This window comes from Mesocricetus auratus, unplaced genomic scaffold (genome assembly GCF_017639785.1).
Source record: "Mesocricetus auratus isolate SY011 unplaced genomic scaffold, BCM_Maur_2.0 Super-Scaffold_100676, whole genome shotgun sequence".
Lineage (NCBI taxonomy): Eukaryota > Metazoa > Chordata > Mammalia > Rodentia > Cricetidae > Mesocricetus > Mesocricetus auratus.
This window is the reverse complement of record NW_024429266.1, coordinates 5,891,149-5,913,202: the sequence shown is the minus strand read 5'-3', so window position 1 is coordinate 5,913,202 and position 22,054 is coordinate 5,891,149. Positions and strand designations below refer to the sequence as shown.

At 44.9% G+C, this 22,054-nt stretch overlaps 1 protein-coding gene across 1 annotated transcript in view; it reads left to right on the top strand.

The window, feature by feature from the left end:
• Positions 1-22,054, top strand: part of Ush2a (usherin) — a 644,634-nt gene that overhangs the window by 505,147 nt on the left and 117,433 nt on the right. Inside the window, 5 exon segments of the mRNA XM_040738771.1 lie at positions 1,789-1,983; positions 3,010-3,151; positions 5,629-5,695; positions 5,990-6,188; positions 21,298-21,403. Of these exon segments, the coding sequence (XP_040594705.1) occupies positions 1,789-1,983; positions 3,010-3,151; positions 5,629-5,695; positions 5,990-6,188; positions 21,298-21,403 (709 nt within the window).

The following is a 22,054-nucleotide window of genomic DNA, read 5'->3' as shown; positions in this document are numbered from 1 at the left end:
GCAGACGAACTGGCCCTGTTCCTTGCTGCCTGCTGCTTGGGTGAGCAGGACGGGCAATGCTGAAGAGCCCACCCGGGTGATGGCAATGCAGGAAAGCCGGCAGACTGACTGACCAACCCAGCTACCATCCAGGCCCAGAACCAGGACTATGAGGTTGCCCAGCCCGACACCCACCTCATCTGTGAACTGTTGGAGTGTGTGAAGGGGTCAGATATGCGGATCCAAAACCCCAAGATCTCCATGGCACAAGGCAACAATAAGATATCCAAGGGGTATCCCAGTGAAGGCCCAATGTCTGCAGTGTAGCAGAAGCCAGAGACCTCAAACCAGGCCAATAACTGACTGCAGTTCACAAGTATAGATGTACGGACTAAAGAGTATACCGTGTGGCTCGCTGGGTGACACACACTACAGCTTCCAAGCCCAGATTTTTTTGTTTTTTGGTGTTTTTGTTTTGCTTTACTTCTACATTTTGTTTTGTGGGAAAGGTTGCAAGGGCAGAGGTCAGGGAGAGAAGCAAGACGGGGATGCATGATGTGAAATCCACAAAGAATAAAGAGTTTGGGCGGGGGGGAGAGAACGTGGCTTCAGTCACTAAGGGAATGGAGCAAATGGACACACATAATCCACTGGAGGGAGCGAATGTGTCCCAGAGCAGCTCCTTCTGGTCCTCACTGTGACAAAGTCACTCAGAAACAAAGACATGATAAAAAAAAAGGGATCAAAGCTTACAAGTGCAAACTGCATTTAAATAACTGAACTTTCAGGGTTTTCTTCTTTGGTTTTTGTTTTCTAGGTTTTTTGTAAATGCATAAAATCAATACTTTGGGGGTTATTGGACTTATCATGGGGACAGCACTGAGTCACACAGGTCATTCATTATCTAATGAAAGTCTTGCCAATCAAACACTCAGCAGGTTGGGTTTCATTGTTCTGATAAGATTGTTGGTTGGTTGATTGGCATCTGGTTTTCGGTTCTGGGTGTAGTAGAACTGAATACTGCAAGGGGGCATTGTTTTTATTCATTAACATGGCACCACCAGAGGTTAAGTTTCAAGTCTGTGTCTCATGAAAATATAACATGTGATATTTTTAAAAAGTAATATTAACAAAGTAATAATAAGGTTTACAGTGGTGAAACTACAAAATAGCATTGGCAAACCTGCCTCATCTAGGAATAAAGTTGCACAGGAACTTTTGAGACACTCAAATTAGCTGTATGTTAGTTTCTTTACAATCATTTCCTTTGCATATACCGGCATCTACCATGCACTCTGGGTACAGACTCAGGTCCCTATGCTTGTTACACAGCAAGCACCTTACCCTCTGAGCCTCACTCCAGCCCCTCAATTGTTTCTTTGTAAACATTTCCCTCCTCAGAAATGATGAGTTCCTAGCTGTGAGACTCCTATCTACACATCTAGGGCTTTGTAAAATAAAGACACTGGATTTTTGTGTATTTGTAAAGGGACAGAGCATTAAGCATTTGTTTTGAATGTTTAGAGATCTTGGTTTTCAGGGCTTGGAGATGTGGTTCAGTTAAGAGTCTGTACTGCTCTTGCAGATGACCAGAATGCAGTTCCCAGTATCCATGTGGGAGGCTCACAAACTGCCTAGAACACCAGATCCAGGGGATCCGATGCCATCATCTGACGTCAGCATGTACCAGCCCACAGAGAGACAGAGACACAGACACGGAGACACACACAGAAATAAAAATTAAATTTAAAAATATGTGATGGTTTAACAAAAAAAGTAAACCCCCGAGTCTGCTTTTTGTCTTTGCAGATGTGGAGCTTGAGCCCAATATCATGTAAGAATACAGGGTTTCTGCATGGAACAGCCGCTGGTGAGGATTCAGCCAACCTGTTTGAGCCTGCACAAAAGAAGGCGTGGCTCACAGAGTCAGGCCCTGGATGGCCAGAGCGGGCAGCCCTGAAGATGCTATTTTCTTAAACTGGAAGAAGCCCAAGCAGTCAATTGGTATTGAGCTACTTCAGAGAAAGAATTGACTAACTTCTTTACAAACTCCTACAATAAGGAAATGAGTGTGGTATATATTGCCATGTACCTACTCAGTATCTACTTCCTGATAGATGGAAACCCCCTTGTGTCAGCTCGTCATCTCTCACCTTTCTAAGCCAAAATTAATAATAATGCTAATTATAATCATCCAAATGCCCCAAATCCTTACTTTTACCAGAGCTGCTCTCAAATAAGCAGAATATAGCTGAAGTCAAATTTGTTCTATTGTTGAACACAAGTCTTTTAAATCATGAACAGAGAGAAACGTGTAATTCTGTCCTGAATACATCTTCCCCCGGTAATAAACCTGAGAGCTACTCAAACATAGAAAGGCTCTGTATTTTAAAATGCTACAATGTCTCATGGCTTTAAATCTCTAGGACAGGGCTGGCTGGTGAGCGAGCTTGGCAGTTAGAAAACGTGCTCCGCCGTGCCTGAGCACCTGAGTTCAGCCCCTGGGACCTGCTCGGTAAAAGGAGAGAACTGACTCCACATAGTGGTCCTCTGACCTCCACACACATACGTGTACGTAGATAGATAGACAGACAGACAGATAGATGATTGATAGATAAATAGATAGATAGATGATTGATAAATAGATAATAGATAGATAGATGATAGATAGATGATTGATAGATAGATGATAGATAGATAGATAGATAGATGATAGATATATGATTGATAGATAGATAGATAGATAATAGATAGATAGATGATAGATGATTGATAGATAGATTGATAGATAGATGATAGATAGATAGATAGATAGATAGATAGATAGATAGATAGATAATAGATAGATGATTGATAGATAGATAGATAGATAGATAGATAGATAGATAGATAGATAGATAGATAGAAGATAGATAGATAGATAGATAGATAGATAGATAGATAGATAGATAGATGCGATCTATGGCATGCATGCTGTTTGAAAATAGTTAATATGGCATGACACACAGCCTGCATTTTTCTACCTTCCAGGCCGTATTATTCACTACATTCTTCTTTGAGATGGAAGGGAGAGATTCCAGGGAGCATCGCTGAGTTTCGCTGACACAGAGGGGATCCAGCCACTCCAGAAATATTCATACCAGCTGAAAGCCCGCACGGCCACTGGCTGTGCGTAGCAAGGTCAGAGGAGCCCACCTAACCATGGGAAGAAGGAAGGGTGCCAGCGCGAGGGTGTGACTTTTCCAAGGCCAGAAAACCGCGTCTCCCTCAAGGCAGCATTGAGGAGGCCGTGAGTCTCCTTCATCGGGTGTTGACTGATGGGAAGACTCCTGTCACAGAGACTTAACCATATATCAGTGTTTTAAACAGCAAACTCTTAAGCCAGTATCAGTGACTCTTTCACAGCCCTCTCTCTTAATTATTTCTGGGTAGTTGTGGTTTGCTGTGATATTTCCCCAGTCAGTCTCACAATGTAGTTGGCATCAATACAAAAAAAAAAAAAAAGCAAAAACCAGTTAGTGCTCAGTAAATGTTAATGTCAATGCTTAGGTCTTTAGATCCTAAGCACATGGAGTTCATCTGGCACTGGAAGAAACCTGGGGGTGGGAGGGGGCGTGGCCAAGGGATAATCCATTCTGATCTTGAAAGAGATCAAGAGCTAGCATTGAGAGGTAGTGGCACCTTGGAGAGGTGCTGAGTCGCACGGGATCCATGCGACACAGTAGCAAATGTCCTCCTTTCTCAGGCAAGAGTGTATTATCACATTCACAGGACCAGGGAGTCACCATGGTGCAGGTACCCTGGGGCCACCTCTCATGTTCTATTGCTTTTACACAAGCCTGAGCACCTTTCTATTCTCCAACAGCATGCCTCACTCCCTGGCTAGCCATTCAACCTTAAGCTTCTCAGATCCCAGAACATTGAAGCAAAACTAGAAAACCCTTCTCTTTGGATGTCTCTCAGTCGTAGGTACTCTGGTACAGTGGCAGAATGCGGAATGGGGCAGCAGTGTTCTACAAAGCCATAAAACATCTAGAATCACTCATCAGCTGACAACTTGCACCTAGATAGCATGCTATCAAAATTTGCCCACCCTTAAAAGCCAGAAATGGATGAGCCTGCTGTGCAAATAAGTGATGCCAACAGTTCAGCAGAAGTCTTAGCAAGGAATGATAAGGGCCCAGATTTGGATACCAGGATCTAGGATGAGAGGCTGGGACTGTAGCTCAGTTGGTAGAGCACTTGCCTAGTTATGCGCAAAGCCCTGAGTTCAATTCCCAGCACCGCATAAGCCAGGAGTGTGCTGCAAAGAGGCATTCTGAGGTGTAAGCAGGAGAATGAGGAGCTCAAGGTCATTTTCAGCTACGTAAGTTTGAGGTCAGCCCGAGCTGTGCAATGCTATCTTAAAAAAACAGAAAAGACAGTTACAACAGAATGCAGGTGACAGGACCTGCCACACTTGGTGCCAACCCTGTATAGAACATGCAGATATGTCCAACCTCCAGCCCTTGTTCCTATATACCCTTGGGGTTGCTATGATGACTGAGCCCCAACACTAAACTATAAACTGCTTAGAACGCTATGAGCTTTTCAGCTTTTTGTTTTTTCAGTTTGATTCTATGGTTGGTTCTTCAGCATAAACTTTGTAGATTAGAGTGTTGTGTCACAATGTCATAAGGCTGGACGCCCAGAAGAGAAGAAAGTCAAGTGTTGTATGTTTTTTAGGTGTGTGGCTTCAGCTGTTTTGCAGGTGGTGTTGTTGCTGTGGTGCAAGCAGAAACAAAAATGTTAAAATGATAGGTTTATCTTCAAGTTTATTCGAAACTATTTAAAGAGCAGGGTGATAGAAGCAGATATCACCTGTCATTTTAAATTTAAAAATATGTCTAGTTGGATGCTAGACCAGGAGGTGGGCTTGCTAGAAAGATCTATCTGAGAAATTAAAGCAGTGGGCTTAGATGTGATCATTGAGGGCACCAGAGAGAAACAAAAACAGAACACCATGGTGATGAGTGATGGAGACTGCTGCTGAGTAGAGAAAGAAAACCTCCTAGAGGAAACAAAGAGTTAAGGAGGAGAATTAATCAAATGTCATATCACAAAAGCTAACTTTGTGGGAAGCAGCCTGAAACACACCCCAGCAGACGGAATGGCCCTAACACTCTTCATCTGGTTAGATTCAGAATAGTGGGCTCCACACGCTGTCCCAGGAGCCACACAACGCACAGAGCCACAGCCACAACTGAGCCTGCCCCCATGCTGACAGATGACAGCTGATTGACCCAATCAAAGGTTCCAGTCCGACTGGCCCTTAGACAATTCTACATTTTGTTCATAACAGGGCCTGGGCAGACCACATGCCAGAACAATTGGTTAAAACATGGAATCAGGTTTATCCTGGGGGGGGGCATCTTCCCAACAGCAAGTTTTTATCCCAGAACCATATTGGGACACCGTTGCCTCAGAGTAACTGGTGGGTTTTGCTTCTCACTTGGTTCTTTTTTTCCGGGGCATCATGTAGACAGTACGCAGTCGTCTTGGGAAAGGGTACAAGTCTGCCCATTGTGCTGCTTAAAGTATGCCCTGTGCAAGCGAGTTCAGATGTCGCTTTTGCTCCATATTTACTGATGCTTAACTTTGCGAAATCAGGCTGTTAAAATGCAAAGACACTGATGGGCCATATGGAAGAGAGTTCTCCAGGCAGACAGTCTGCCAGGCGGGTTTACACTTGTTTAAACTGAGGGCCCGCACTCTGCCTCCAAAACTGTTGTTGGACCTGTTGTGATAAATAGTAGTTGGAGACTTATGTAATATATTCAAGGTCAGATTTCATTGTTTAAGTAGGATGAGAGGGAAAGAATGAAGGGAGGTGTGGGGCTTCTTCTCCCAGCCCTTGCTAATGATATGCCAGGCCAGACGGCAAGGCTCTAAAACAAAAGCGACATTTTCATTGATCAGGATTCCTAGTGGACGATGACAATAAATTGCTGTTTAATTTCCATGCTCGCAGGTAGTCGCTGCTACCGCCCGAGGAATCCCTGAGAGTGTCTCCCCGCCAAACATCACAGCCCAGGGCCCAGAGACACTGCACCTCGGCCGAAATATCCCTGAGAAAGCCAAAGGTGTCATTAAAGAGGACCAGCTCTGGCTGCATGGGAGAGGGCTCGTCTACACTGACACGGGTGACAGGAGGCAGCATACGGTCACAGGTGACAAAACGGGAAATGTGCTGGAGGAGGCTGTCATTGCGGTGGGGTTGGGGGAGCCTCCCAGGGGTGTGGGCTTGATATATGAGGTCACTTCGAAAGGACACGTTCTCTTGACATATGGTCAGGTCCTACTTAAACCATGCTAATCGAAGAGCCCACACTGGCAGCAATAAGCCACAGCAGCAGAGAACTTCAAAAATAATTTATATTTGGCTTTGATACGCAGTGTGTAGAGAGGGGGCTTGTGTCAGTATTAACTTTTTTTTTTCAAACAAACAGTACGGTGAATTCTCATTCCCCAGGGATAGACTCGCAGGTAATGGGGCTAGGATAGCCAGGCAGGGATTGAGGGGAAGAAGAAGACAATGTTGAGGCTGCCAGTGATCTCCAAAGTGAATAGCTAATACTCCCTGGTTGACAGTTGACTGCTTGGAACTTCTCGTCATTACTATGTCTGCTAATTGATAGAGGTTGCATTACTTTGGTTATGTATAACATTATTGCCATTACTTCAGTAGTGTGGTGCAGAAGCAGAGCATTGGGTCAGCCCTCACAGTGACCATAGCAACACTTAACATGTGTAGCTTGTATATTTCTTCTGAAGAGGAAATGTATGTCTGACTTTGGTAGTCTTCTTACCACGTTATTTAATCACAGACTTCACACCACCTAATGTTTTATTTTTCTTTTGCCTCCATCACTGATAAATGCAGGCTGCAGACAGGGACCTGACCAACCTGTTCAGTGTTGCATCGCTAATACTTAAACTCATCCTTAGCAGGTCAGTAGGAGCTGAGTGAATTGGTCGGGGGGGAGGTAAGCTAATAGATGCCAAACACTATCTAAACACTGGCATGTACTATCTCAATCCCCACCTCAAACCCAAGAGGGCAGAGGCGATTCTTAGTTCTGTCTCATTGAGAAAAAAAAAACCAACTTTGGGAGACAGAGTCATTCAGAGTCATTACAAACACACCTGGGCGTTGAGATTCTGAGAGCATGATTTCTCCACTTCTTTCTAAGACTTCCCAAAGAAATGACCCCCTCCTGCTGGGCTCTGTGTCTTCAAAGAAGTTTAGCCACACAGAAAGCAAAACTCGCAGGAAAGCACAGAAATGTCCAGAAAGGTATGCCTGGAAAAGAAACTCCATGGTATTTTTTTCCCATGACTTTTTGCCACCTAAGCAAGCGCTGATTGACAAGATGGCTGGTGTTTTTCCAAAAGTCCCATGAATCCTAGAAAGACACAGTACGTGCTTGTACATCTGCACGTCTTACCCCGTCTCTGGAGACCATGAACTAACATGGTGATAGCACGGATAGAGAATTCTTCATCAGCTCAAAGGGCCAAGCTGGTTTCTTACATCTTATTTCACTTGACGTGAGATAAATGGAAGCAACTGGTTAGTGTATTGTGTTATGTAACAGAACGTGACTCACCTTTCTTCATGGCTTTGCCATCTTAAAGGAGTGTTACGATCCAACTCTCTTGCTTCTCACTACATTCCTGTGAGTGAAGTTTGTAGTATACATGCTACGTGCTTCAAAGGCAAAGAAAACTTACCCATTTAGGGTATCCACAGAATTTACTGTCCCATCTGTAAAAGAGCCAGAATGACTCTGTGTGTGTGTGTGTGTGTGTGTGTGTGCACCTACATTACTACCCAATGGCAATGGTCTTGATGATTTTTTTACAAATGAGATTGTGAGGGCTGGGGAGATAGCTCAGAGGGCGCAGTGTGTTCTTGCTGTGCAAGTGTTCACATTAAAGGGAAGACAGTCAGTGCCTGAGGTGGCACATATCTATATTGTTAGAACTGCTGAGGGAGACAGTGGAGACAGGAGGATTCATGGAGCTCACTGTCAAGCCAGTGTAGCCAAATCAGTCAGCACCAGGTCCAGTGAAAACGCCCTGCCTCTAAAAATACAATGGAGAGCAATCAAGGAAGACACTTGATGCCCATCTCCGACTTACACACACACACACACACACACACACACACACACACACACACACCTCACAGACAAAAACAATTAATGAGTCAGTTCGTTAGCGTGGAGGCCTCCAAGGCACTCTTGGCAGCGGGGAAGGCTGACCAGTAAAATGATGGCACTTAGACCAGCGCAGGGTGCAAGGCTGGTGATACGGAGGACTTAGGGGGACAATGGTCTCATAATTGAGTGTGAATTAAAATCTAAGAGTCAGCTGAGGCCACCCAGAACTTTGTACCCCTTCGTACTGGTTTCACAAAAGACTGGGAGACAGAGCCGAAGCATTGTGGCCCAGGCCTCCCTGGCTTCTTTGGTAGCCTTGCTTTGAACTGTTGCCAGCTGTGCTGGTTTGCATCGGAGACCAGCTCTGAGCTGTCAGCAAACCGAATTCAATTATAATGCACAAACCCACAGGATGGATGGCCTCATTAATTATGAAATAATTGCAAAGTTCTTTCGTTAAATCCCTTTACTCCGCTGATTCTTCCTTTCATTGTCATTCTCAATCAATATTTTCATGTCAGAGAGGAATTTATGCACACACATTGGTGCCAGAAGTTTTTGCGTTAGAATCAATATTTTAAAGTTTTCCTATATGAGTTAAAGTTTCACAAAAATTGTAAAGTGGAAATGGTTCTTTTTTTATATTTCATTGATTACTTTTTGGGATTTTCCTTCATGGTGCTGTATCTATATCATTTATACCTCATTCTCTGCCCCTCCAATTTCTCCCACATCCCCAAACACTCCTATATTTCCCTTTAACTATTACTGTTACATATGTACATATATATGTATAACATATATGTACATATATAATATATATTAATACAACCTGCTGAATTCATTTACTGTTGCTCAGATCTGTGTGTGTTTGGGGCTGACCACTTGGGATTGGTTAAACCCTCCCCCTTGGGGGGGAGTGTCCTCGATTCTCTGTGTCTCAGCAGCTCTTCACCTAGGGTGGGGGCTTGTAGGATTTCCCCCATCCGCACTTGGAGGTCAGTGAGTAGTCAGCTGGTGTTGTCACTGTGCCAGCCTTGTTTAGGTGACCATACTGCTGAGGTTTTATGGGTGTAGATTCTCTGTCATATGTCGAAGACACTATCTCGAAGCAGACATTCTGGTCATCTGGCCCTTACAGTTTTCCTGTTCCCTTGCACAGTGTTCACTAGCACTGAGTGTAGAGCCTGTGCTGTGGGTGTGTCTACTGGAGCTGTGCGCCCACAGTCAGCGGTCCTCTGAAGTTGATCGCTTGTGGCTTGCTGTGGTAGTCTCCAATGTCATTTGGTCCATCCATCCCTCTTAAATGCAGTCAGAGAAGCTTTCATTGGGCAGTAGAGCCCTAAGGAGAGGGCTTCAAAGCTTGCTGACTACAGTTGATGAGGAACAGGAGTGATGCTAGACATGAACATCTCTAATCCCAGGATCTCCACTGTGTGGTATGCTTTCTCTGCCGGAGATCACCAGGTCCGTGGTCAGCTGACCAAAGCATTTATGATGTGATGAGTGCTTCACTGAGTTTATGGAATAAAGGACATTAACGCAATTTGCTTCCCGGACTACCTAAGATTTTTGTTGAAAGGTTGCCTGAGATGCTTAAAATTAATATTTAGAGCTGGGCGTTGGTGGTGCACACCTTTAATCCCAGCACTCAGGAGGCAGAGGCAGGCAGATCTCTGTGAGTTCGAGGCCAGCCTGGTCTACAGAGTGAGTTCCAGGACAGCCTCCAAAACAATACAGAGAAACCCTGTCTCGGAAAACCAAAAAAAAAATTAATATTTAGATTTTCTCCATTTCCAAACCCTGGTCCTCCCTAAGCAATACAGCCCTAATGAAACTATAGCAGTAGCCTTCCTGGAGCCTGAAGGAGCTCAGTCCTGGGGATGGCAGAAGGGACCACCAGCACCTTGCCGCAGCCATGTTGTCTCCATGCTTACTTTTAATTACCTCGAAGCCTCAGAAACATGATCCCATAAATGCTTTGTGGGAATAGTGGCAGAGGCCCTCATCACTCGAAACCCATAAATTGCTTATAATCCTCTAAAGATGTTTTTTAAAAAGCATTAAGTAATTGAAGACAGGAAGTCCTCGGTTAATTATTTAGAGGTGTTATCAATGCTTTAAGTAAACTGGAGCACTGTCTGCTATCTCCCCACACTGAGCCCCGTGGGACCCAGGAGACGGCAGCTCCCTCCAGCTCACATTCGCTAATGCAAACAGCACAGGGTGGCTTGTCAATAGAGAGCTTCCCAGATCGCTATGACTAAATCATCTACTGTCCTGTCCTACACAAAACATTTGGATGGCAGTCATGGTCTTTACAGCCAGCCTGTGTCTTAGGGATAGAGAGGAAGGCAAAAGGCTTGCCTCAGTGACTGACTCCACCGAGGAAGGTGAGTGAACAGACCGCATCGTCATTAGCACTAGAGGCCCATGTGTCTCTGAACTCTGGGTAAACTATTGCCGAATGAATTTCTTCTGGGCTGTTCATCACTGCCGTACAGTCAGGAGGCACATCCAGGTAAAAATAGTGAACAGGAGTCGATTTGCCGTCTCTCATCCGCTTCGAAGTTATCGAAAGCCCTTTGTGCGAGGTAACATAAACCCTAACAATTCTATTTACAGCAGAAAGTGGAATGTTAACATTATGCGACACCAGGGTTATACACATCAGCTCTGAAAAAAAAGAAAGTGCAGTTTGAGCATCAGTATGATAAAATGTGGGTTTGCCTTTAGGTAACTTTGCTGTGTGGTGACAGACTATCTTTACTGTCCTGGCGTTTATAGCACTTTACTGAGCTTGGACATGGCTCAGTGGATAAAGTGCTTGCCTCACAACCATAAGAACCTAGGTTTGAATCCCCAGAGCCCACATAACCCTGCACATGGTGCCACGGACCTGCAATCCCAGGACTTCTTCATCACTATGGGGTGTGGAGACAGCAGAATCCTGAAAAACTCAGTGACAGCTAGCCTGGTGATACACAGCAGCAGACAGCAAGAGACCTGCCTCATACAAGGTGAAGGGTGAGGGCTGGCACCTGAGGCTGCCCTTTGACCTCACATACATGCTGTCGTCACACATATGTGTGTGCGCGCGCACACACACACACACACACACACACGCAGGGTGACAGGGACAGGGGTCAAATAACTAACATTTTCCTTGTTTATGCCTCAACTAGAAGGTAATCTTTTTAAGGACAGAGAAGATGACTTCCTGTTACCTGTCTGTCCTATGTTCACAGTCATTCACATTTTTAAAATATTCCTTTTATCCTCAACCCACTTCCTCTTTCTGTTTCGTCCACACCTCAAGCCACGCCCAAAGGGGTGTGGCATTAACACAAATACACTGGCAAGGACGATGCCTCTACACATGTGTGTAGCTCAAGCTGGTTTCAAAATTGCTGCATAGCCAAGGAAGAGATTGCACTTGTGATCCTCCTGCCCACCTCCCCCATGCTGGGATGACAGATGTCCCCCCACCAAGCCAACCAAGTACTCAAGAGCTACGTCCACAGCCCCCAAAATGTGTCTTGAATGTGGCAATCCCTACGATGCATGGAAGCTTGTATCTGTTTTGACTGTAAGTAGAAGTCCCACTGTCAAGCTCATCTACATCTAAGGCCGGATAGGTTACAGAGTCTGCAAGTCCCATTACAATGTGAAAGTTCAGGCCTCCTCATTGAAAACTTACTTGAGAATTTGTAGACAGTAAGAGCAGAAGAGTAAGCAAAGGGCAGGCTCCTAGACTTGGATCTCTGAGCAAGCCTGCCCCGTACCTCAAAGCCACCATCACTAGATATCCGGGCATGCACACTGACAGGCAACCGACTTTAAAGAAACCTTAGACAGTGGCTATGACAACCCCCCCCATTCCTGTAGTCATGTGTCATGGATGCATTTACCCATGTACTGTGTAGACACTGGTCAGTGAACAGTTGGACATGTGGAAACAAACGTGAAGACTGACTTCATTCCGTTTTTCCAAAGCTGTAGAAAACTGACTTGGTACCTACTTTAAAGCCACGATAATAGTGAAACATCAACCATTCGTTCTCCCTGTTAAGTCTGCTAGTGTCTGTAGTATTAAAGCCAAAAGGCTCACAGTCAAGAACTGTCCAGATGTTGATTTCTAAGGAATACAACACTTCTCCCAGGTATTAAGAAGCCCACTGCCTGAGCAATCATCATGTTTTGTCTCGGTGGCTCTGGATAACACTTACTCTCTGTGTTGTCCATGTTTTTTGTGCCTGCACATATAAAAACCTAATATCCTGTTTCAATGTATACAGACAGACACCTGGAGCTATAGCTGAGTAACACAGTCATCAGCAGTGTGCTAGAAGGGGGTTGGGCAGTCCGTAGTACCAGAAAACATAAACCGACTCTACACACTGTAATCTTCCAACTATATGTGTGTGTGTGTGTGTGTGTGTATTTTACACAATGTTTTTGACAAAGTAAATGCCACTTCCTGTCTGCTTCAGTGTGGTGTGAACCTTCCAAATGATTCAAGATTTTATGTTTGTTTGTTTTTTATTTTCTTTTTTTGTTGTTGGTTTGGTTTTCGGCTTTAGTTTTGAGACAGTGTGGCTCTGGCTAGGCAGGAGCTGGTTACGTAGACCAGGCTGGCCTCAGACTCACAGAGATCCGCCTGCCTCTACCTCCTGGGTGCTGGGATCAAAGGTGTGAGCCACCATGCCGGACTAAGCTGTTGTTGTTGTTTTTAATGTGTTCACATCATTGTTATCTGGAGTCTACTATGCCAGAACTCCTCCTAACTCATCTGGTCACCATGGATGAACCTCTGGAATGGCACTGCACATAAGGCTATTTGGAAATCCCTTAGAAAATAACTCATGCCATTACAGCATCATTGGCTGGATGCTTTAGAGTAGAGGCTTCTCTCTGAAGACATAATGAACAAAGTGCCATTGCCTGGCGATGTATCTGGAGATTAAGAACCAGGAGCCAGCTGTTCCTTCTAGAGTGTATCACAAGTGTAACTGACATCGACACGGGTTTTCTTTGCCAAATCATATTTTTATGAACCATCAGTGTTTTTTTTTCTTTCAGTCCCTTTTTGACGCATATTACTCTTGAAAGTAATGTTAGCTGGAAGTGTGATTATAATGAGTTTGGTTATATGATGCCCCTTTCCTCTCAAAGAGAACATGATTCCCTGTAGGGAAATTCACGGGATTACTCGCTCCAGTCATCTTTGCTATTCTGAGCTGCTAAAGGCCCGCTTTGTCTGCCTGCGCCTGCCTTTCTCTGCTCTGCGATGCTATTTCTTACTCTTCTCATTCAATACTGGCTACTTGAGTGATGTTTTCTTTTCTCCCTCTTCCCTTCGACTTCAGGATTAAGTTACAGTCAGAATGGTCCCTTCGAGACGTCTCTTTATTTCCCTCTTCTCACCCTGATCAATTCACGAGCACTTTTCAATTGGTGTGCCCTTTTCACTGCCTGTTGCTAATATTTCACAGATACATCTCAGTGCGAGGGCTACCAGTGGGGGCCCCCTTAACATGACAGCAAATCCTACTGAAATGTGTAGATTTTATTGAGTTCCACTGAGTCATTGATAGGAAAGGTCACCGGGTACATGTAAATCACCCATGCCCAGTGGAAGCTTATGCTTCATTGCAGGCTATTTAAAGCAGCCCTCTTCATTGAACAAAAAATACAAAATCTAAAACTTATTAAGGATGACGTGTGTAGGTGGTATCTCCCTTTGATTCATCTGTGCCTAGACTTAGTGGTTAACCAATCACAACTGCAGCTTCAGGTCAGGACACTGAGGCACCTACAGATACCTCATCTCTGGTCATGGCTAATAGGCTAATAACTGTCAAAACCCAATGGTCTACCTGGAGTCTCCGGGCTTCTAACAGTCATGCTCTCCTGCCTGTGCACACGCCTTGTGATACCACTCCGAAAGAAAAGATGGAGTTATATGCCCCCACGTGAGTGTTTTGTATCACTGGAGCTTTCCTCGGGGATTTGAGCTGCCTAAGTCATCGGTCTCCTTGTAGGGCTAGGGTGTTTGGCTCAATTGCTTCAGTCGACCTTTTCCAATACAGCTGTCCAGGTACAACGTTAGCCTCATCCTTTCTGATGTCTGTGATCCTATACCGACCGCTCCCTCCACCTCCCTGTGGTTAGTGCATCAAATGAGTGGATGGATAGTAGTGGGCATTACAGGGCCCTGCCTGTACTGACACCCATGGGGACCACAGGAAGGAGGATGCTTTAGAAACACTAGTATTTTAGTGATGTCGCTTACAATTTTTATTGCATGTATTTATGTGTGTGCATGCCTGTGGGCATACCCATGGCTTACTGTGTATACGAGAAGCAAAGGACACCCCTTAGAAGCTAGCTCTCCCCCTTTGACTGTGGACCCTGGAAATCAAACTCTGGTCATTAGGCCCAGTGGTAAGCACCTTCCCCTGCTTCCGCTGGCACTGGTCATAGCGTTTCCCTTCATTATAATTGATATCCCTCTAAAGTTGATGTCTGGTGCAAAAGTCAGTCAAAAGAGAAGTAAAAGTGGCGAAACCACTGGAAAGAGCCGTGAGTTCTTTTACTTCTCCTCTGTTTGAACCCCGTACATTGAACATATTTCTTTCATTTTAAAAGCAGCTGAAATGCATACAACCTAGAGATATTGGCTAAATACTATTCCTTCCTAAAGGAGCTGTTGCGATGTTTTCTGCCATCTTCCTGACTTTGGTGTTTAATCATCAAGGGAAGAGACCATTCCTGGTGGACTTGAGTTCCTCCAGCTGTGGTCTTTCCATGACGTGGAAACTTAGTACATGGTAATGGAGCTTGGGCTAACTCCGGCTATGATCGATCCGACCAGCTCCTCACTCTATGCTTTGAGCTTCAGCTTTGCTGTCTATGAAGTAAGAATAACAACTCCTTCATGGGGGATATTCAGGGTAAAACTCGTCATACACTTAATAGGTTATCCATGTTGCTAAATCTCTCCTCCATAATCCTGGATCTTTCTTGCATAAAGGCAAATCGCATGGGAGGAGGGAGTAAGTTCTGCTACAGCGCCCATGTGTAATGGATGTGGTCTCTCTTACAACATGTCCCTGTGCATAGATAAGTAACATCGGTCATTTTAAAACCAGTAGTTTGCTGCAGTCTCTCAAGCAAACACACTGGAAAAGCCTACATTTACTGGCTCATGAAAGTGAGACTTTCATGCTGCCTTTAGGCATGACTCATCCCAGGCTACCAGATGACATTTTCAGGAGGCTGAAGGTCTCTATTTCTGAACTCAGCTCTCTTTCCAGCCTCCATCTATGGAGAAGGGAAGTCCCAGCAGCCAGCACAGACGCTGTCTCCCACAATCTGACTCTTTATTGACTCGCCTGATGGCACACACTCAATTCTGAGCTGCAAAAGTGGAAGAACAATGTGGAGCTCTGTGCCTGGCTAGTTCTTCTGTCTGCTTACTTCTTAGTTCACGTGGGGTCAACTCAAAGCAAGGCATAGCTCCTGATGATGCAAAAAACTGTTGTGTATAAGGAAAACCAGAGCTTTTCTGTAAGAAGAGTATAGAACGAGCCCTGTGAAGTTGTATGGGGTCCTGGCAGCATCGGTGGGCACAAGCCTATGTGTTTCTTCCATTTAGCTCACACAACCCTTTAAAGTTACTGGGGACAAACTGTCCAGGAATTAGATACCACCACCCTCTGTGGCTTCTCCCAGGGCTCTGACCTCCATCCCACCTTTTCTGGTCCATCAGTCTTTCATTCACCTTGGACATTTCTGTCTGCAAATGGTTCAGTGACTTTGCTTAAACCTTGAAGCTGGGCATGGCAGTGGATGCCTTTAATGTGAGGACTCAGGAGTCAGAGGCAGATGAATCTCTGTGAGTTCAAGACCACCCTGGTCTACAAAATGAGTACCAGGACAGCCAGGGCTATCCAGATAAGCCCTATCTCAAAAGATCAAAATAATAATAATAATAATAATAATAATAATAAACCTTGAAAACCTACAAATATCACAAGACTCTTAGTATATGTGCCAAATCTTAGTACTGTTATTTTGTTTTATTTTAATATGTAATTATTTATATAATAAATAGATAATAATGATGCTTACTATAATATTTCAGTCCTTGCCTGTAGTGTGCACTGATGACATCTGTCCTCTGTCATCCACTCCCACTACATCTCAAATTCAACTAATATTTTACAGTCAAGAAAACTGGTTTCATTCTCTACATTTACAAAAGGGAACATGGAGTGTTCCTATATCTGACTTACTTCAAATAACACAATGCGTTCTAGTTCCATCTATTTTGGTTTCAAATACCAGGGGTTTTATTCTTCTTCATGGGTGAGTAACATTCCATTGTTTTAGATAAACACATTTTCTTTATCCATTTGCTCACTGGTGGGCACATAAATTGATAAGTCTTGATCACTTTAAAGACTGCAATAAATGTCCCAGCACAGACTGAACTTCCACACACTGGATTTATCCCCCTTTTCCATGGTGGGGATAGTGGGATGGGGGTGTATATCTAATACTGGGATAATTGGATCGTATGGTTAATCCGTCTGTTTTCTCCATAGTGGGGGAAACTATGTATGTTCCTAACATCGGTGTTTGGAGTTCATTTTGTCTCTGTGTCTCACCAGTGTTTTCTATCTTCTCATTTTTTACAATGACTAGAGCATTGTCCTCTGACTGCTCTTATTTGTGTTTGATTTGTGTTTCCATGGTGGCTAATGATGCTGAGTCTCTTTCCAGTAGACCACTTGCTCATTTTTGGAATCGTTTCCACTTAGATCATTGGCCCCGTTTAATTGGACTGCATAGTTTTCATTGTTAATTTCTAGCTCCTCATACATTCTGAGTAGTGAGCCCTCGTGAGATGAAGGGTTAGCAGGTGTCTTCTCCCATCCCAAGCTGTCCCTCCGTGGTCTTGTTTATTTTCTGTACTGTGCTGAAGCTTTTCTGTCTAAGGAGGCATGAGGCCCTGTCTGCCTACGGTCCCTTTTGTCTCCGGTGCTTTGGGGTTATAGCCACAACGTCATCATCTACAGCAGCATGCTGAACCTTCTCCCTTGTGACTTCTTCTAGGAGCTTCTGAGTTCTGGGTCTCACTTTTCATGTCTTTAATCCATATCATAGATTTTGTGAACTGGACACAAGCTTAGACATACCCAGGAGGAGAGACCCACTATTGAGGAATTGCCTCCATCAGATTGGCTTGTCTCTGGAGTTGTCCTTGATTGCCGATTGATGGAAGTACTGGAAGGCTCAGATTTCTGTGGGCGGAACCTATTCTGGGCAGGTTGCACCTGGGCTGTGTAAGAAAGGGAGCTGAGTGCGCTCCAGAGAGCCAGCAAGAAAACAGCCTCCTCCATGGTCTCTGCTTCAGTGCCGGCAGCCTCCTCCATGGTCTCTGCTTCAGTGCCGGCAGCCTCCTCCATGGTCTCTGCTTCAGTGCCGGCAGCCTCCTCCATGGTCTCTGCTTCAGTGCCGGCAGCCTCCTCCATGGTCTCTGCTTCAGTGCCGGCAGCCTCCTCCATGGTCTCTGCTTCAGTGCCGGCAGCCTCCTCCATGGTCTCTGCTTCAGTGCCGGCAGCCTCCTCCATGGTCTCTGCTTCAGTGCCGGCAGCCTCCTCCATGGTCTCTGCTTCAGTGCCGGCAGCCTCCTCCATGGTCTCTGCTTCAGTGCCGGCAGCCTCCTCCATGGTCTCTGCTTCAGTGCCGGCATCCAGGCTCCTGCTTGAGCTCCTTCCCAGGCTTCTTTTGATGGCACACTCTAACCTGTAAGATGTAATAAAACCCTTTCTCCCCTCCGTAACTTTTGGTCACATCTCGGCAACAGAAAGCCAACTAAAACAGTCTGTTTAGAATTGATTCATCTCCAGGGTAAGATATTGGAGTCAAGTTTCAATATTCCAAATACCTCAGTTTTCCCAGAATCTTTTATTAATAGCAATTGTTTCATGGGGCTATTTTGCTGTATCAGAAAGAAATGAGTTTCTTTTCCATAGACATGGATTTTCTTTTTTTTTAAAGATTTAGTTGTTCATTATGTATACAGTGTTCTGCTTGCATGTAATCCTGCAGGCCAGAAGAGGGCACCAAATCTCATTACAGATGATTGTGAGCCACCATGTGGCTGCTGGGAATTGAACTCAGGACCCTTGGAAGAGCAGTCAGTGCTCTTAACCTCTGAGCCATCTCTCCAGCCCAGACTTTTCTAACCTAACTTCTGTGTTACAAATATCCTATTCATCTCATCAAATTTGCCATACCCCTCTGATGTGTTTTCTCTTCTAATATGCATCCTAAAATCGTCTTTAGCCCCCGCTGTTCATCTGAAACCAGAAGAGCCAGAAGACAAGAGGGCAAAGAAACTTGGGGCTATCATTTTTCTTTTTTTTTTTTTCTTTTGAGATTTTTCTGGAAAAGCACTCTTGAAAGATAAACCGCCTACCAACAACTCTTTACTTTTTTAAAAAGATTTAATTTATTTTTCAATTATGTGTATCTGTATGTGTTTGTACATGGAGGTGCCCAGTGAGGCCAGAGATATCAGGTCCCCCTTGGAAGCTGGAGTTACAGGCAGTTGTGTGCCGTTTACTGTGGGTGCTAGAACTCAAACTAGAAGAGCGGCGGTGCTCTGAACTTCCGATCCTTCCCTCCAGCCCTGCGTGTTCCATCTTTTTCCCTCCATACTTGCATCTAAAAGAACAACAACAAAAACCACAGAAAACTGAACTGCTCACAAATTACGTCACTGACATCATTACTACTTAACAAACCACAGAAGAGCAAGGCAGACGCTGTGGGCAGAGAGGCTTGTGGAACCGTGGGAGAGGACCTGTTTGGTGGGATCGTACTTGTGGCACCAACATCACATCTCAGAGCCCTTACCCTGGCCATGTTTGTCCTTGGAGCTATCCTCTAAAGTAATGTACAATAACGCTGCACTCATAAAATGGGCTCCCAGGAAGAGGGGAGGCCAGAAACCATTCAAAGATGCCGTCCCTGTTTGCAGAGAACGTGCCCCCTCTCGGAGAAAGAAAGTGGTGCCGCAAAAATGGTGTTCGGGGGTGGAAGGGACATGCTCACACTGCAAGGCTGAGCCTGCTTGCCACTGCGACCTCTGGCTTTCCTTCTTGGGTGTCCCCTTCCACCTTCTCTGGGTTCTTATGCTTTATTAGCTTAGCATTTTCCTGTAAGCTTTTATCAAAGCTATATGACTTGGGGATGCCTTAGATCTTTAGTCATATTCCTCATCTAAAAATCAGGCGTAAATATCAAAATTATGTAAATCCTGCCTAGCAAGCAAATGGGAGATTATAATCGAATAAGCACCTGCATCTTATCACTAAGTCCATGAGGAGGCACAAAAGGCCCTGAGGGTGGATGACAAGCAGCCACAGCTGTCTCGGGCCACTGCTTCCTCAGAGAACCCAGACCGTCACCCCAGCCCTGAAAGGATCCAAGGGCTGACTCCTCCATTCATCTCGCAAGCACCTACTGTGTGCCATCGCCATCGCGGTTGGCAGGGTACACTGATAGGCAATGCCTCTCTTGGCAACTGGGCCATAACAAGAATGGTAAGAAAAAGATGCCTAGTGCATCGGAGATACAGAACGCTGTACAAGGAGAGAACTGTTTGGGAGATAAAAGGGGCTGGTGTGTTATTTAGAGTAGTGAAAATCCCCATGAAGTGACCGGATAACGCGGGAACAAGTCTGGAGGAAGAATCATACCACCAAGTATAAATTGCGTAAAAATGCAGCCGGATGTTTGTGGGAAACACACATAATAACCACAGAGTGGATGCTGTAAATTAGCCCAATGATCTGATTGTTGGCAGAGCACTAGTCTTTTAAGCTATTTCTTTTTTAAAGAACACCTTGGTATTGTTTCATTTTTTTCTCAAGAATTGAAGAAAGACCTTGTAAGCCTCAATATTCTTCTTGTTGGGCGCTGCAGAGCCTTACCGTTACTGCTGCTGATATAAAACACTACCTGCCATCCCATTTCGTCTTCTCATATAAGCTACATGCTATAGTGATTCCCCATTTTACAGACCAGTAGACCAAGGCAAAGAGAAGCCAGGTAACTTGGCCAAGGTCATCAGCCACAGAGCAGTGACATATAACCACGGACAACTTCTGTCATAAATAGATCAAGTCATTCTTTGTTCCCTCTGAGGCCTTACCGGGGGGAATTACTGAGCCGTACTCTCCTACAAATGCAGAGGGAGTAAATAGGCGCTTTGCCCTCATTGAGATAGCCTCCATCTGTGTGAACACAAAAGCCATGCGCCCGGCAGGAGCGAACCGTGCTGCCCCGAGAATCCACCTGGTGGAAAAAGCACCTTTGGTTGTTTTGTTCTGTTTTTCAGAAAGTGCTAGCTGGTATTAATAAGAGGTGGATATGGCTTGAGGCTGGACAGTGATGTGTCTCACCTCCCTTCAAGGGTTTTGTACGAGGGGCTGTCAGAGGAGCTGGGGTGGTTTAGTCTAGGGAAGGGAAAACTTGGGGGGATTTGGTAACTGTCTACAAATATTTAAAGGACAAGCAGTGTACAAAGGAAATTAGATGGGTTCTAAGGGTCCCCAAGGGTGGAAGTGGCAGGAATGTCTCACCGCGATATAAGGAAGGGCTTTCAAACAAAACAATGAGGAACCCTGGTGCTCTTGAAGATGAAACAGGCTATTGGGAATGTGGAATGTTCTGGTGCAAAAAATGGGACAGTTTTAAATGGCATCTTGTGGGGAGGGGATCTGGGAGGGATGCATTCATTAACCCTGAATTTTGAAGTATCTCCCATGGCTAAGCAGTCAGGAACTTTTGATCAGTATAACTGGTCAGGAAGTTTATACCTTCAGAAAGCCAAGATGATTGCCTTGCCTGGCCTGTGTGAGGCTGTGGGTCCCTGCCTGGCCTGTGTGAGGCTGTGGGTCCCTGCCTGGCCTGTGTGAGGCTGTGGGTCCCTGCCTTGCAGAGCACACCCACAGCTCTGCGTGTAACTTCCAGTGATAATGGTTAATGAATAACCCTCTTAGGCTGTGTTTTCTTTTCTCTTGGCTCTTCCCAGGTCTCCAGCGGTACACCAACTGCAGCTTCACCCTTACAGCCTGCACACCTGAAGGGTGCACTCCCAGTGAGCCTTCTACAGGTCAGACCCTACAGGCTGCGCCTCAAGGAACCAGGACAGATCTGTGGTTCAGACAAAAGGTGTGTATGTGCTATTTCAATTAGCTCTATAAGCTCTTTTGTAGCAAACGAGGCACAAGGAATAAAATTGACAGGATAAAATAAAAATAATATCCCATGTCTTGTCCTCCCACAGGCTTGAGTAAACCATATACTACCAGTCACGGTAAATTACTTGTAGTTCTTTAAATCCTTGAGATTTGCTTTTTTGTGGGAGGGGGGAATGCATGCTTGGGCACGAAGCTCCTCAAAATCTTAAGTATTAAACCTTGTAACAGCGAATAAGCAACGACCACAGTGCTGATGAAACTGACAAGAACAGTCTCTGCCTTCAAAAAATTAAAACCAAGTAAGAAAGATAGTAATGTAATTACCAGGTGTGTATGCAAAAATATAATCTGAGGGAGAGATTAAAACCTATCACAGACATGAAGAAGGATTTCATGGTGCAGATAGGCTGTGGTAGAGCCCAAGGAACAAAGATTTTTAACAAATACATGTGACGTGTGCACACACACACACACACACACACATGCACGCACGCACACGTACAATAAGATATTCCACCAGGCTGTTTGAAGAAATGCACAGAGAGATCCTGCCTCTTTAGAAGACAAATTGGTATTGTCTGTTACATT